This window comes from Diachasma alloeum, unplaced genomic scaffold (genome assembly GCF_001412515.2).
Source record: "Diachasma alloeum isolate Michigan unplaced genomic scaffold, Dall2.0 Dall_scaffold_00884, whole genome shotgun sequence".
Taxonomy (NCBI): domain Eukaryota; kingdom Metazoa; phylum Arthropoda; class Insecta; order Hymenoptera; family Braconidae; genus Diachasma; species Diachasma alloeum.
In genome coordinates this window covers 180,503-197,646 of record NW_021681005.1, presented here as the reverse complement: position 1 = coordinate 197,646, position 17,144 = coordinate 180,503, and the positions used below count along the sequence as shown (strand labels likewise).

At 40.6% G+C, this 17,144-nt stretch overlaps 1 protein-coding gene across 1 annotated transcript; it reads left to right on the top strand.

The window, feature by feature from the left end:
- Nucleotides 1–508: 508 nt before the first annotated feature.
- On the top strand, nucleotides 509–17,132 carry LOC107045188 (histone-lysine N-methyltransferase trithorax). The gene is made up of 6 exons (XM_015267348.1): nucleotides 509–988; nucleotides 3,047–5,287; nucleotides 5,380–5,550; nucleotides 7,100–13,744; nucleotides 14,706–14,852; nucleotides 14,960–17,132. Exons 1-6 carry the CDS (start codon nucleotides 821–823, stop codon nucleotides 15,131–15,133), a joined length of 9,546 nt encoding a protein of 3,181 aa, XP_015122834.1. The 5' UTR covers nucleotides 509–820; the 3' UTR covers nucleotides 15,134–17,132.
- Nucleotides 17,133–17,144: the final 12 nt, after the last annotated feature.

Here is a 17,144-nt window from a genome sequence, read left to right as displayed (position 1 = left end):
AATTTTTACTCGAGTGAGCAAAGTCTTTCCCCTCTCCCCCCGCTGCCGCCCCCTTCCCCTCCCGCGCCGTCGCAGCACTTCATCGCTGCCCCTCATCTCTTTAATCCATGGCCAATGGTCGGTGGTGCTTGGCGTCTCGAGTTCTCTCCATCGTATTTATTCGTAGGGGGGTTTTTTGACAAGTACTGTGCGCGCGTATTTTGCAGCAGCCGTCGTCGGTAATACGGACACAGCCGGACTTGTACGAACATTGTACTCAGCTACCCCCACCCACCGAGCGATCCCACCGCACACACACTGTGGCAGTGTATAGGTGGAAACTTACAGCCCTATTACACGTTGACGTTGTAAAAAAAATTGGGCGTTTGTATTAGTGAACCTCCAGTACTCTACTACGCTCCGACCAGTGCTACCGTCCCGCGCCTGCTTTTACTAGACTCTCCCTCTCTCTCTCTCTCTCACTCTCCGTCTCTCCCTTCCTCCATCTCGTTCACTGTTTTTTTTTACATCGTTTTATTTCCATGTCGGAGTGGTGGAATAAAACTTGTGTGTGCGTTTCGTTTCATCAGTGCGTTGTTAGTTGTGTTGTGTGCGCGCCTATCCTTAACATTCTCGACCTCAAGTAAATATCGAAAGGCGTATATTCCGGGGGGGAAAAGGATTCGTATATATGCAGTTTAATGTGGAATAGAGTGAAGAGAGGGTGGAATAATGATGCGAAACAGTGAGTGTTGGGTGATATTTTGGATTAAAGTATAATTCGGGAGTTTGTGGATGCCCACTGGTGGATCTTGGGGCTGTTTTTTTTGGCGTTTGTAACATGGGAAGGTCCAAGTTTCCCGGCAAGCCGCCTAAGACGGTAACAAGAAAGCGAATCAAGGTTCTTGGTAGGCCTGATACTGCCCAAACTGCCGATTCCGTCACTGTTGCCGAAAACATTTACTACGGACTTTCCCTGGCGAGTGAAACACTTGGTGACAATGAGAAGGTGAGCATGTTTTTTTCGCATGTGTATTGTGTGTCTGTGTGTCTGTGTGTGTTTTTTTTTATTGTCGTCCATTGTTGTTCAAGCGTCCCACAGCCGGTTCAATCAATTCGAGCGTCTCTCCGCTCCAATATCTATCTACTTTGTTGTTTATATTTTATTATTTTGTCGCTTGTGGTCACATCGTTATGGTGAGTCGTCGAGAGACGCGCAATATCGAAAGGGGGCGATGAGGATGTTTTTTCTCCAAAAGGTTAGACCCCCATGAGCGGCCTTGGACTGGTGACGAATCATGACGATCACGTCGCATTACCTTTTTGCGCTTTATTTCGGTCACTCAGAATGCGACTGTTGCGGATTTTAGGGTTCCTGGGATTGGAGAGTCAGAAATAATGAATGAATGGTTTTCAGGAATTTGGAGGAGATGTTTCGAGGTGTTCAAGCCATGACCATAACCTCTGCGAGTAGTTTGACAGAAGAATCGGGATGCGTTGGCGATCTAATAAATTCGTATTTTGTCTTCGTGTTGTGTTCAAAAGTATTCGTTTACTTTTGTTTTTCTTTTCAATTTTGCATGTTTCAAAGAGCGGATCATTCAAATATTTAGAAAACTGTTAGTTCCAGTATTATTCGCTCATACGCCTTTTTTCGTGCACTCGAAAGTGATCGGCTACTGCGAATTTTGTCATCATACGTTCAAAGGTGTTTTTTTACTTTTGTTTTTTTTTCCACGTTGCATGTTTCAAAAGCGAATCATTCAAATATTTAATCAATAATTAGTTCTAATTTTATTTACTCGTGCACTCGAGAATGATCGGTTATTGCGAATTTTGGGGTTCATAGATTTGGAGAGTTTGTAACAATGAATGAATTGACATCCATTGATTGTTTCTAACACTAGAAACAATGGAGTAAATACTTTGGAGTAAATGATTCGAGGGAATAGTTTGTTTGACAGAAGTCGTATTTTGTCGTCATACGTTCAGAAGTATTTTTTTACGTTTGTTTTTTTTTTAATTCTGCATGTTCCAACGAGCGAATCATTCAAATATTTCTTAACGCTCATTCATTTAAACAACAATTAGTCCTAGATTTATTTTCTTAGACGACTTTTTTCGAATGTGTTTCTGGAGTTTGAAGTAAATGATTCGAGGTGTTAAATCTATGATCATGTCCCCTGTGAATAGTTTGTTTGACAGAAAAATCGAGATGTATTGGTGATCTAATAAAATTGTATTTGCCTCCATACGTACAGAGTATTTTTTTACTTTGTTTTTTTAACTTTGCGTGTTTGAAAGAGCAGATCATTCAAATATTTCTTAACGCTCATAAATTAAAAAAACTATTAGTCCTTGTTTTATATTCTTATTGGTCGTTTTTCGTGCACTTAAAAGTGATCGGTTATTGCGAATTTTGGAATTCAAGGTTTGGAGAGGTAGAAACAATGGATGAATGCCGTTCAAGAATTTGGAGTAAATGATTCAAGGTGTTTAATAACCTCTGTGAATAGTTTGTTTGACAGAAGAATCGAGACGCATTGACGACCTAATAAAGTCGTAGTTTGTCTTCATAAGTACAGAAGTATTTTTTTACTCTTATTTTTTTTTCAACTTTGCATGTTTCAACGAGATCATTCAAATATTTCTTAAGGGGTAACAGAAGGCCACCGTTTCCTCGAAATTTGCAAAAAATTTCCTGCACATTGATTTTCATCATCGCCACCTGGAGATTAATCTACTTCAATTTGTAAAAATATCGACAACTTTCAGTCGGGAATTGTTCAAGAATTTGTAAAATTAGCGGCATTCTGGTACCCCTTAACGTTCATCCATTTGAAAATCAATCAGTCCTAGTTTTATTTTCTCTTGAATTAATGGATGGTTTTTTAAATATCATGTTTACATAACAGTAATTTTTTCATTCACTCTGTTACTCAAATCGAATCATTGCAGATAAATCTGGATGATACAAACCGAAAACTATCTCATTAAATTTTTCCATAACAATGATCGTAACAATGATTGAAAGATTAAAGTACTCATTGATAATTTTCTTTTCCAGGAACCTCCTCCATTTCACGGCTTCAGCAGCAAAGAGGCAAAACTGTCAGTGTCATATATAAAAACTAAACAGCCCGACAACGATAAAAATGTTGAACAAAATCCCAACAATGTCCCTTTGGATCCCCAAAAACCTTCGCAACAATCTGAAAATAAAACCGTGGAAACTGATGAGAATTCATCGAGTAAAGTTGTCCCAAAGAATCATGTAGCATCAACTGTTGAGGATGGTGATGAAGAGGTGAAAAATAAATCAAACAAGCCAAAAGTATGTAAACGTGTCAGATTCAAAGCTGTCGTTGGTACGCCAGTATTAAAATCAGTTAACAATATCTTGGATCGCCATCAAAGAACCCGACAATTGCGTAATAGTACAGCAAAACGTTTATTACAAAGAGCGAAATTCAATATCAGTACGAACAATCGTGGCAATAGTGTGCCAACGAGTGATAAAACTAGTAATGTGAGAAAATTCATTCTACCAATGCGTAGTGCACACTCGTCGAGGGTAATAAAGCCAAACAAAAGGTTCATCGAGGAATTGGAAGAACGTACTAGTCCTGACAACGAGAATGACAGTAAAAATACGAAGAAAGTTAAAGTTGTGCCTGAAAAAAGAAGTAACACTGAGAATATTGAGAAAACACATAAGGAGGGTAAACAGACGAAATTCAAATGGCGAAAGAACCCTGTCAAGGTGGATATTGTGAATGCAAAAAGATTGAGAGACGCGAGATCTCAAAAGGAGAGAAAAACTCAGAACTCCAGTAAAATCAAAATTACCTCGAATCAAACAACTCACAGTAATAAGCAATTATCAGTTCCTAAAAAAGCTCTTCCTGATTCAAATGTTCCAATTGTTGAGTCTTCCAGGATTCAGACGAGGTCAGGAGCACAGAGTGAGGCATCGACGGTCCAGAGTTGCTCAGAGTCCCCAGAAACTCCAAACATCAGCCCCGAAGATTCCACCACAGATGCTGACAAAATGGAGGTGGAGGAATCTGAAGAAGTGGAGGAAGAGAATGGCGATGACTTTGTCTCTGACAGTGAATTATCAGAGAGTGGAACTGATCAAAGTAACCACAGTGAGGATGAACAGTCTGAGTGGACTGGAATGAAGTTTCATGGTGGCAAAGTGATCCTTCGTAAAGCAAGGCTGAAGCTGGATAATAAAAATTCTGGGGGAACCGAGGGGCCATTTTCTGTCACAAACACCCAAAATGTTCCTGGTAATCAGACCAATCCAGGGCTGACTGGTACGGTGAAATGTGGAGTTTGTGGTGCAGTTAGATTCTATCGTTTCGTCAAACAGGCTCGGAAATTTGGAATTCACAGCTGCGAGTCCTGCAGGAAGTTCATCAGCAAAATGATCAAGAGACAGGCGTGTGCAAAGGCTGGTAATAACTCTCTGCCAATTCTCCAGTGCCACAAAGGAGATGGGCTGTGCTTGGTGCCACCAGTGGTGCGGAGCCAGCAGTGGAATCTGATGAGATGTGTTTACAAGGCCAGATGTCCGGCTTGTTGGTTGAAAATGTGTCTCAAGTGCTATCACATTCCAACAACATTGAAAACTGGACTCAATGCACTCCTTCCACCCTTGATGAGGGATCCTGTAATATCATTGGGTTCACTGGGACAGGATGACAGTGAAGTGCTGGGACAGAAGACGATTGGATCGATGAGTTGGCCCTCGGAGGACAGTCTGGAGAAGAATCTCTTCAAGTCAGCTATGAGTTGGAGTGGAATTGAAATTTCAAAGGAGGGCATCAGCAATGGAACTTCTTCGATGAAACAAGGGAAATTCGATTCTCCAGTGATTGTTTCACCAGGAAAAAAGAGGAAAAAAGATAACAGGATAAAGGTGAGGAAGAGAGTGAAGAATCCAATTGTTTCGCCTCCACCTCCTCCAGTGGTCAGTCAGGGTGCTCAAGCACCAGCTGTCAGACAGAGGGTAGATCTTAAGGGTCCCAGAGTGAAGCACGTTTGCAGAAGTGCCAGTGTTGCTTTGGGTCAACCAATAGCGACATTTCCGTCTGGCGATGGCAAAGACGAGACTGATGCCAACAAGACTGTCCCAAAAACATCAAAAGACGAAGATAAATCAGATAAACGAGAGGAAATCACTAAAGAGTCACAGAAGCCTAATCAAGAGAACAACGTTAATTCTAATAATAACGTACAACAAACGTACGCAAAAAGGAGTAAAAATCAACAAAATATTTTGGCACTGAATCATCAAGTGGTAAGTATCGTTCACAATCATCTTGTGATATTATTAGGAATTATTCTCATGGTATTTGATCTATGTTGAGACTGTTATTTTTGGTGAAACAGGTGCGGGCATTACCAAAGCCAACAGTCAATACTGCTCATACAATATCGATAGACTTTTGGGAGCAGTATGATCCGGCTGAAGTTGGTGCCAAAGGTTTTGCACTCATTGGATCTGAGAACTTTCACATTCCTGCTATTTGTTTTCTTTGTGGGAGTGCTGGAAAAGAACCAGTGAGTATTTAATAACATAATTATATGCTATAGAAAGTGGTGAAAAAACATTGAGGCAGTAGGTGTCATTTTTTTTGCAATCCAGTGAAATGGGTAGACATAACTGGGGACTCCATTCACTTTTTCATCGTTTTTTTTTTACAAATCTCAAGACTAGGGGAAAAAATGTAAAACGTTTTGATCAGTAAACAAAAATTGAATCTTGGATTTTTGCTTCCGAATGAACGCTTTGTAATCGGCCGATTTTTCGATTTTCTAATTTTGCTTGGAAATGACTTAGAATGTCATGAAACGTCGAGATATGATGTTTTTAGAGATTGTCGGTGTGTATGTCTGTATGTGCGTGCTAAATTCGGGGAATTTTTAAATAAATTTTCACAAAAAATGGACTAAAATGAAAGATAAAAATCTGAAATTTTGGCTCATAATCGGTATTGTTTGGGAGCACATCTGGGCGAAATTTCAGCTCAACCGGTCCAGTAGTTTTTGAGATACAGCGATTCCGAAAATTTTTTCTTTTCTCAATATCTCGAAAACTACTGCATCAAATGAACTTTTTTTGACGTCAAAACATTCTTTATGATAATATCTATCGAATCGGACCATAATTTGCCTAGCTAACTATTGCGAGTCGCTCAGTAATTGACATTTCTCATTTTTGTGATTAAATTGATGTAAACACGATAACGCTTGAAAAAATTGAGATAGGAAGGATTTCAGATGGGCGAAATCGAATGAGGAGTTTTAAAGATATTCAATTTTTTGTATAAAATTATCTTGTTCAATATCTCAAACACTATTCATCCGATTTCATTTTTTTTTCTCAAAATATTTGTCTTGATCTTTTCCATCTAGTTCTTTAAAAATATATATACCCGTTACTACAAAGTATACGAGATATTGGCGTTTTTCTATTTTGTTTGTCTGAAAGTTGCTTTGACGTTCTATTACATGAGTGAAGGATGTGGCAAAGTTCTAAAATGTTGAGGACCAGTTAGTATCATCGATTTGCACTCCTGCGTAAAATTTCAGATTGATCGATTCAATACTTTTTGAAATAGAGTAGTTGATGTAACAAACGTTTTTCGCATAAAATGACACATCGTTGTTCTGTCCTTGATTTTCACATGGAAACATTTCTTAAAAATGGAGTCGTGTAGTAATTGCCTATCCCTCTGGAAACCCGAAATTTAATTCTCAATTTTAGAAGGTCAAACGCTTCGAGAATCAGATTTTTTTGAAGAACTGAAACGTTTGAAGGGTCATTCACTTTAAGAGTCAGACGCTTTCAAGGTCAATCATCTTAAGCTTTAGAGGTGTACCGGATGCATAATAACAAATAACATTTTTACGGATCCATTCTGAAGCTTATTACCAATGGAATTGGTAGAGATAAAAAATAAAAAAAGACAAATAACTCATCGAGTAACGGTCACATGCTTTCTGCCAGAAAGGCTCGGACCCCTGCTTGTTTTTTGTAGTTTTATTTTGAAAAACTCACTGTCCCTTTTTCAAAAATATAAACTCATTTTTTCTCTCTTATTCGCAGTTGATACATTGTCAATGTTGTTGCGAGCCATACCATGCTTTCTGCCTGGAGCCCAGTGAGTGGAATGCCTGTGCCCAACCCAACTGGTGCTGTCCGCGTTGCACAATCTGTCAGACTTGCCACTTGCGTGTGGGCCCCAAATTATCCTGCATAAGGTGTCGTCAGTCATTTCATCATGCCTGTTTATCAAAATCTGGCGTCAATGCAAGGCTGTATAGTCCAGATACGCCTTACGTCTGTCAGAGCTGTGTCAAATGTAAGAGCTGTGGCAGCGAAGGTGTAAACGTCTACGTCGGCAATCTTCCATTATGCTCCATGTGTTTCAAGCTTCGACAGCAGGGTAACTACTGTCCTCTGTGCCAGCGTTGCTACAACGAAAACGACTTCGACTCGAAGATGATGGAGTGCAACGAGTGCTCTTGCTGGGTACACGCGAGATGTGAAGGGCTCTCGGATGAATTTTATCAAGTCCTGAGTTATCTGCCAGACTCAGTAGAGTTCACCTGCAGCCAGTGCTCCCCAAATCCCAATTCAGTCTGGAGAAACGCTATTGAGAGTGAACTCAAAGCCGGTTTCATCTCTGTGATTAAAGCCCTGAGTAAAAATCGTAAAATGTGTGCAGCATTGAAATGGAGTCCTAGAAAAGAATGCCTTTGTAAGCCTTCAGCCAGTGTCAGAAGGCTAGATTTCTCGGATGAAAAAATCTTTGGAGAGCTTACTGATGATGCTGAGGATACTGAAAAACCTCCAGAACTAGTCGTAGACCCTAAAGTCGATCCACTGAGTAGGTTTGACTTTGAAATCGACGATCAGCCCATTGACTTTCCCCGAAGAGGCCTCAGAAGGCTAAAGCAGAAATTTCACCTCAAGGAGTGCTCAGTGAGAGTGAAGAACTGCATCATTCCCAAGGACACCCAAGAGGACAGTTCAAGCCAAGAGTCATCGAGTACGTGTGAGAATCGAGAGTGTCACTGTTCAGAGCAGCAGATTCTAGCAAGACCATCACCGACGTTGATGTCAGTCAAGAGAAAAGTCAATGGAAATGAGTACAGATCTCTGTTTCAATTTCACTGTGACATGGAGCACGTGGTGAACAGAGCTGGTGCTGATGATCTGATTGAGTCCTATCATAAATCACTGCAAGAAGTTTTTCCCTGGTTCGATCCAAAACGTTCGAAAATCAGTTCCTCTGGTAGTGGACTGTCGACACCGTTGAAAGATCCATCAAAATGCCTGGACTCTCCACTCTGCTCAAAACTGGATGACTCGATTTTGGAGACGTGGAAGGAGGAAGTGCTTAAAGCTCCGAAGGCAATAGCAGCGAAGACTGGCAATTTGTACAGCAACATTACTGTTGACGACACGAGATTTTGTTCACTCTGCAAGGGTCTGGGTGATGGACAGGGGATGAAAGAGGGCAGGCTTCTGTACTGTGGACAGAATGAGTGGGTGCACTCTAATTGTGCTCTCTGGTCAAATGAGGTGTTTGAGGAGATTGATGGCTCTCTCCAAAACGTCCACAGTGCCATATCCAGGGGTAAGCAGATTAGGTGCTCAGAGTGTGGGAAGAAGGGTGCAAGTGTTGGATGTTGTGCTAAGAACTGCTCAACGACTTATCACTTTCCATGCGCCAGAAATGTCGGTCTTGGATTCAACGACGACAAGACGATATTCTGTGCATCACATCTGAGCAATTGTGCCACCAAAACTCCTCACACAAATGATGATTTCGAGCTGAAGAGACTGGTTTATGTCGAGCTAGACAGAAAGAAGAAGAAATTTGTTGATCCCAGTCAGGTCAAAGTTATGATTGGATCATTGATGATCGATTGTTTGGGGATAATTGTTCCCGAGTTCTCTGATACTCCTGACAAAATTCTTCCAACCAACTACAAGTGCTCCAGGTTATACTGGTCGACCGTCAATCCAATGAAAATCGTCAAGTACTACATCAGAACTTATGTTCAGCATTGTACTGCTGAAGTGACTATCGATGCTGAGCATAATGTTACGATTGATCACTCCAAGGAATTGGAGAGAGAGGAGAGACAGAAATTGGAACAACTGGTGGTCAAGCAAACTCTAGACGCTGTTATTGATTCTGTTTACAATAAAGAGGTTGATGAGAACCTTGCTGAGCAAAACAACACTGATCTCCTTCCCCCTGAAATAACAGATGTCATTTTCCAGGATTTGCCACACGATCTGTTGGACGGAATATCCATGCAGGATATTTTTCCAAAAATGAGTTATGAGGATTTTTTAGCAATGGACATGAGGAACGATGGCGTCTTTGGGAATGATCTTCTGAAAGATGACATACTGCCCTCTGAAGTTGATGAAATCATAAAACCCTCTGAAAATAAAGTCTCCAAGATCGATCCTACAATGTCAGAATTATCTCAGAATGATCTGTGGCTGCATCTGGAGACCAAAGGATGTGTCCAAGACTTTATGGACGATTTATTGAATTCCAAGGGCCAGAAAATGGGTGGAAGGGAACTCAAGAGGTCAAAGTCTGAGGTGATTTCCAATAATTCACTGATGGTTGGAGGACAAAGGCATCATCAGAGATCGTGTAGTTTGACCTGGAGTTGTAAACTTGATGGGACATATGGGCCAACAATGAAGAGAAGAAAGATACCACGATCTGCACCAACACCAAGAACAACTGGTGAGGCTAATTTGATGGTAATGGATTCTCAAAATGAAAGGACATCAATGTTCCACGAGCTGAGAATTCCAGAGAGCATTATGCTGACAGTTGGGAGGGCCAACACTCCGAGTATAATAGGAGAAAACAACAAAGATCACAAAAGACTTCTTTGGCACACTAGGCAGCAACCGAGAATAGTTCAAGTCGACGGTCCAGCAGATCCAAGTAGTGCCAGTGAATGCAGCTCCCCAGAATATAACATTGAGGAGAGAATTCCCCAGATAGACGGTACCAACGATGAAACATCATCAGACAGCAATTCGTGGTTCTCTTTCAGAGACAAACCCACTTCTCCCCGTCCGGCTTTTCCTCCAAATGATTTGAAACATGATGAACGACCTTTCCTCTACGATGAAAGCAGTAACGAGAGCTTTAAAATCCCCCAACTGGACGGTGCTGATGACGTCTCGAGTGACGAGGAGAGCTCCCACAACGCCCAACAAGCACCAATGCCCTGCACCTCTGTTGCAGACATTGGTGATGGCCCAGTGACGTGCAAGCGATGTCAGTGCACCTACAGAACCCAAGACAGCTACAATCGTCATCTAATGACCTGTGACATTGTCACAATGAGTGACAGTGACTCAGAGACAATTGATAACAAAGGTTCATCGCCACATTCAAGGTTCTCAGACAGCGTTGGATCGATGTCCCCTCAGTTCATCACAATGTCACCCTCAGAGGGTCACACAATGACCTCGGAATACCCAGACATGCAAGTTACTTCACCACTGGAAGCCTCAGTACCTTCACCCCACCCAGCCATTCAGATTGAACCAATAGCTCAGGCTCTAATCACACCCCAGATTCATACTCATTCAACTGTTGAAACTGTCCACCAAACAGTATTAACGTCGAATGAAGTGATCGTCCAGACCCAGTATACGAGAACAACCACAACTCTACCGAATTCAGCAGTATTACCACAAGAGAGCACTGTGCAAATAACAGAGATAACAGACACTCCCACACCAGATGAGGGAATACCAACACCGAATCTCTCACCAACTGGAATAACTGAGACTATTGCAAGCCCTCAGGTGTCTCCAAGTGGTTCATCGATGGGCCTGTCAGCGTGTGGAATAGCTGAGGGGGCTCCTGTGAATGTGCAGTCCCCAAAAATATCGAAACCCAAGTCCCCCAGAACCCCCAAGCCCAGAACAAAGATGATCAAGCCACAGATAATGAGGAATTCAGTTCCCCAGCAGGTTGGACCAGTTCGTTACCAAACAATGCAGAGTGCAACTCCAGTTCTCCAGCTGCAGCAGCCCCAGAGACCAACAGCCCCAACGGTGATTCTTCAGCAAGTGCCAGGCTCTGGCCTGATGTCCTACGTTGAAACTCTCCAACAACAATCCGGACAGAACGTTCAATATATAACAGCAATTGGGGGTCAAGAAGCCAGTTACAAGCCTCAATTCATTACAACTAACCAGCTGGTGCCTGGTGCCTACATCCAAGCAGGCTCAGACAATTTATTAGCCCTTCAGAACGGTGGAATCTCCGTTCTTCCTGGTGTCCAACTCGCTCAACCCCAGCCAACAGTCCTGGGAACGATAATTCAACAGCAACCGAGTGCCATTCAGTGTGGAGTTATCTCCTCAGAGCAACTAGTGTTGAGTTCAACCCCAACGCTAGAGATGTTCACAGACTCCACAGGCAGCATGTTCGTCTCCAGTCAGCCCATGTACTACGGCCTCGAGACAATAGTCAGCAATACTGTCATGTCATCAAGTCAATTCATGGCTGCAGGGGCTGTTCCCCAAGTGTTGGCTAGCAGTTATCAGACAACAACCCAAGTATTTCAAGCCTCCAAGCTGATGGAGCCACTGGTGGACGTCCAGACTGTTCCCAACGTATCCAACGTGCCAGGTGTCCAGACAGTTCAGAGCATTCCAGGAGTCCCCAATATCCCAGGTGGCTATGTAGTCGTCAATCCCACCACTCCAGAGTCCATTCCAACTCCTCAAATCAGTGTACCTTCAAGCCTACCCCCAACTCTCCCCCAATCACACGATCAGACATCATCATTCATACGACCACCAAGCAACTCCCATTGTAATCCACCTCCTCCAGTTATTGAACCGGTTCAACCTGTTCAACCAGCGCCAGAAGCACGACCAGTACAACAGATTCCATTCATCCCTCAGACACGAACAGTTTCGCCACCTCGTTCAATACAACAGACCTTACCAACAATACCACGGGTTGCGGTTCGACCCAGTCCCATCTCTCACACTGTGACGCAATCGAGCCACGGCCAATGGAAGATCCCAGAGCCCCTCTACGCCACCGAACAAACTATTACCAGTAGTACACGTCCCTACCTCGACTCCAAGCACGTGTCTGAAAATACGAGCATGATAAAGTCGAGTATATCATCGAAAATACCACCGCTCTCTAGCCACTGTATCACACAGAGGGATTTACAGATAAATCGATTGAATCTTGATGTTAATAGTGTTCACAATAATATTTACAGCACTGGAATTACGAGCAATGACAGTACGTTAATATCGAGTCATGGAGTTAAGAGCTCTTCTGTTGCGCCACCTACGCGTCCGATGAATAGGGTTCTGCCGATGCAGGCGATGATACCTAAACAGGAAATTGTTAAACCAGTGGAGAAGCCTGAAATTGTCATTGCGGAGCCGACGAAGCCGGTGGTTAAGTCGGCAGAGGGGGAGGCGACAGTGGAGCCCATCAAACCACTCGATTGTGATACTGTCGAGAAGACCTTGCCCCTTGAGAAGTCTTTCATCGTCGAAGAAGCTGCTGAAAAGCCCTGTGTCGAGGAAGATATTGTCAGTGAAAAGAGCGTCGTGGAGAGTGAAGAGAAATTGGTTGAAAAATCGCCGGTGGAAGGGCTTGAAGAAGAGAAACCAGTGAACGTTGAGAAAATTGAAGTCGTCGAGGGTGATCAGGAGACGAGCAAACTGCAGCCCGAGGAGATTGAGGAGTCGAAGGAGAACTTCAAGGTGGACACTGACAAGGATAATTTGAAAAATGCATCGTTGAAGATTGTCCTTCAGAAACAGCTGCAAGACGGTTCTTATAAGATCAGCCACAATATGAAGTCCACGTCTCAGAGCAGGGGTACACCAAAAATCACGTCAGTTGAGATACTTCCGTCCAAACAAACGCCGCAAATAGCATCCCTCCAGTTATTACCCATTAAAACATTCACCTTGAAAACCAATAAGATTGATGAGAAACCCAAATTGGTGGACAAGGATTCAAATCTGCCGGAGCCTAAGCTACCTCCAGTGGCGGTGAAGAAGCCGAGATTTATGGCGAAGAATACGAAGCCGAGTAAAATTACTCCACCGACTGCTGATAGTCAGAAGAAAACAGGGCCAACATTGATGTATGAGATTAAGTCTCAGGATGGCTTCACCCACACTGCGTCCTCGATGGCTGAGGTCTGGGAGACTGTCTTTCAGGCTGTGCAGACAGCGCGAAAGGCTCATAATCTCCCACCACTGGCCCACAATCCTCTCACTGAAGATCTTGGGCTTGATAACAATGCAACTGTTTATCTTGTTGAACAATTGCCAGGGGTGAATCGATGCGTCAAGTACAAGCCGAGGTTTCATAATTTATCACCACCTAAAATATTGGATGACGATGTGCTCACTGAGTCGGATAGTGGTGCTGCACGCGCTGAGCCTTTCAAGGGGAGAAAAGTCCACGATATATTCAGTTGGCTGGCGTCCAGGCACAGGCAGCAGCCGAAAATGATCGCCATTTCTGAGAATGAAATGAGGAAGGCTGCTAGCACTAATCTACCGATGGCCATGAGATTTAGGATATTGAAGGAGACTTCTAAGGAATCTGTCGGTGTTTATCATTCGCATATTCATGGGAGGGGATTGTTCTGCTTGAGAGATATTGAGGCTGGAGAAATGGTTATTGAATATGCTGGAGAGGTAATGATTTCTGTCTTCGTGAATTATAAATGTGCAAACAAGAAATGGTATTTCTTGCATTACTCCTTCAATATTCGATACTCCCATTCATATTTTGCACTTGAATAGAATGATCGTTTTGTGTGAAACAAGGGACAGTTTTTGTTTTGGCGATTCAATAAGTACAGATAAGAAATCAGTGGTGAAGTGGTAAAACGGTTTAAGGCGATTTAGTTCTTAGGTGTGTTTTCGAAGAACATCTCCGAATCTAAAAGAGATAGCGAAATTTTCGTAATGACCATTTTGTAGAGCGAATTTAGGGCTCCAAAAAAGTCATGACAAAAATTTTACTATCTCCCTAAGATTTCGAGATATTCATGGAAAACTGGCGAATAATCAAAATCGACCCAAAACGCTTTACCGCTGCGGTATTGAAATTAATTTTTAAATTAAATAATAATGATGATATGATAGCAATCTTCTCACTTAGGGATAAAATATTTTTTGATAAACTTTACTCTATAAGAGATATTTTCATCCTGAACAGGCACTGCCTCTTTGAGACTTTCAATTTCGAATCAAATAATTTCTTTTTTGGTAATTTTTCACTTGCGATTTTTTTTGCTCCAGACAAGACTTGTTTAAGAACTTTTTCCTCATTCTCTCAGTATTGTTTTAAAAATGACAAAATTCAGAGAATAGCCTGAGAATTTCGTAGCGAAGCGGTAAAACGGTTTAAGCTCCGAATCTAAGGCAGATGCAAGATTTTTGTAATAATCTTTTTTGTAGCGCGAATTGAGAGCTACAAAAAAGGTCATTACAAAAATCTTGTTATCTGTCTTAGATTCGGCGATATTAATGGAAAACTGACCAATAGTCAAAATCGACTTGAACCGTTTCGCTACTGAACTGTTCAAGATAATCTCCTACATTCTGTATATTTTCTTTTTGCGTCAAATAATTTTGTTTTCCTTCATTATAGGTAATCCGAGCATCTTTAACCGACAAACGTGAGAAATACTACGACAGTAAACACATAGGCTGTTACATGTTCAAAATTGACGATCATCTAGTTGTCGACGCAACCATGAAAGGCAATGCCGCCAGATTTATAAATCACTCTTGCGAGGTAATTACACCAACTCCATCATCTCCAGTACTTTACCTCTCATTGCGGTAAAAATAGCAATGAATCATTCCGATTAATCCCAATTCATTAACTTTAATACTTTACAGCCAAATTGCTACTCCAGAGTCGTTGACATACTAGGTAAGAAACACATATTGATATTTGCATTACGACGCATCGTGCAGGGAGAAGAATTGACTTACGACTACAAATTCCCGTTTGAGGATATTAAAATACCGTGCACCTGTGGATCACGGAGATGTCGAAAATACCTTAATTGAGACTCCATCAAACCGACTAGCGGTGATTTAAAATATTGTATTATACATGCTTAATGATTTTTAAAAATCAACATTAAGAATTTTAATTTCATTGAACAAACCTTAGGAACAAGGTACATAGTCTTTTTATTTTTTCGTTCAACATTTTTGTGTATAGTTTTAAACATCTCATTAAGCCCAGATTCCCGAGTGAAAGAAAAAAACACATTTTTTAATATAAATAAACTCTTGTATAGTATAATGTAAGTTGAAGAAAAACTTTATTAAAAGTTGAGTGTAAAATTTATGAACGCTGTAAGAAGGAAATGTACTCTAATGCGGGAGAGATCCGCAGATATAGGCATTGATTAGAATGCGTGAGACAGATACTTCAGCAAAGAGGGAGAAAGCAATATTCGCCTTTCTTTAATATATTGCGATAGGATTTATATGAATATCCTGATATATACGTCGTTAAGTCTAATGGTCATTCTTTTGATTGATAAAATTATACGGTGCATACTGCAAGTGGGCATTTCAATCAATTCTTTTCTAATTCTTTAACTGTGGAGTATGAAATTGTTGGAACGTCGTTATGCATTATTGTGCTTCCAACTCTATTTGAATCATGTCTTTTTTTTACATATTTTTATTCCACATTTTTTTCAATCATAATCTTTCAATGACAAATTCATCTTTTTATTGATCATGCATATCAATTGAAAATAGTAACGACAGTTTACTGTCGCTGGCCATTGGCTTCATCGCTTTTGACAAGCGACGCAGCCGTTTTGTAATACTGGTGGGATTGCTACGTTATTTCCATGTTTTTCTTTGAAAGTGGATAACTCCGTTGCAGCATTATAGTTCGTACTATCCATATGCGAATTTTTATTCATTTAATTGAGATAATTAAGAAATTAATTCTTCGTAATATTGAGAAGATGATAATAAGTCTAACACGCTTGAAACTTATTCTAGGTTTTACGCGATTTTGCCTTGAATTCGTAGTTCATCTACATGCTGAACCTCGATAATAATAATAATACAGCTTATTTCAACTATTTTCTGAAATAATGAATATGATAGTAGAGTTCATTGGGATGAGAGAATATAAAACTGTAATCGATTATATATCGCTGTATTTTCCCTAGGAAAAAGAAATTAAGTAGGGAAAGTCAGAACTGAGTGACGAGATGCAAGGGATGCCAATGTAGACGTCCTTTAAATTTCTGGTGCTCCATAGACACCGTCAAGTGCACTTTGAATGATTTAATAAGAAAAAATGGCCTAGAATGAGAGAAGTGTGAAGTATTTGATAATGAGAAAGAGTGAAATAAAAATGAGGCAAGAAGTATAAACAATGAATTAAAAGAAGAGAAAAACTAAGAAAAAAAAACACAATAATAAGTATGTGAAAAGAAAACGTTATACGAAGATTTTATTGCAAATTTATTTAATTAACGAAATAATATAAATGGATAAATGATGGCAGGAACATTATTTCTAAGGCGCACGTCTCAATCGATGAAGTAAAAAGAGAAGCAAAATAGAACAAATGATACAATTTTTTAATCGGCCTGGTTTGGTACAAAATGGACGTGAGGCATTGTTGTGAAAACGAAGGGGAAAAAATGGAAACTTGTTCTGGTCAAGAGAAATTGCCATTTTTTTAGGTACTTTCATTTCTTTCTCCAATTTTTTTTCCTTATTTTAACTATAAAATAATTCATGATAATTATATGAAAAGCAAATGAATATTGTTAATACATTAATGATCCATTTCAATCTATACAAAGTGCGATCGATAACGAAAAAGAGAGGAAAATTGAGGGTGGTAATTTTATGTAAAAAGCAATGTTAGATATTTTATTGATATTTATTGATTATAAAATGGAGGTAAAAGAGGATAACGAAAAAAATGTAACAACAGAATTCTAAGATGAGAGAATGTGCGCATGGAAAAATTAAATCTAATAATTATATATATATATATATATATATATATATATATATATATATATATATATAT

Bases quoted from the DNA above. Each gene is read 5' to 3' on its own strand.
- LOC107045188 (XM_015267348.1), top strand. From the start codon at position 821: ATGGGAAGGTCCAAGTTTCCCGGCAAGCCGCCTAAGACGGTAACAAGA. The intron at 5,288-5,379 runs GTAAGTATCGTT...TTGGTGAAACAG, and splicing joins TGGCACTGAATCATCAAGTG to GTGCGGGCATTACCAAAGCC. The intron at 14,853-14,959 runs GTAATTACACCA...AATACTTTACAG, and splicing joins TTATAAATCACTCTTGCGAG to CCAAATTGCTACTCCAGAGT.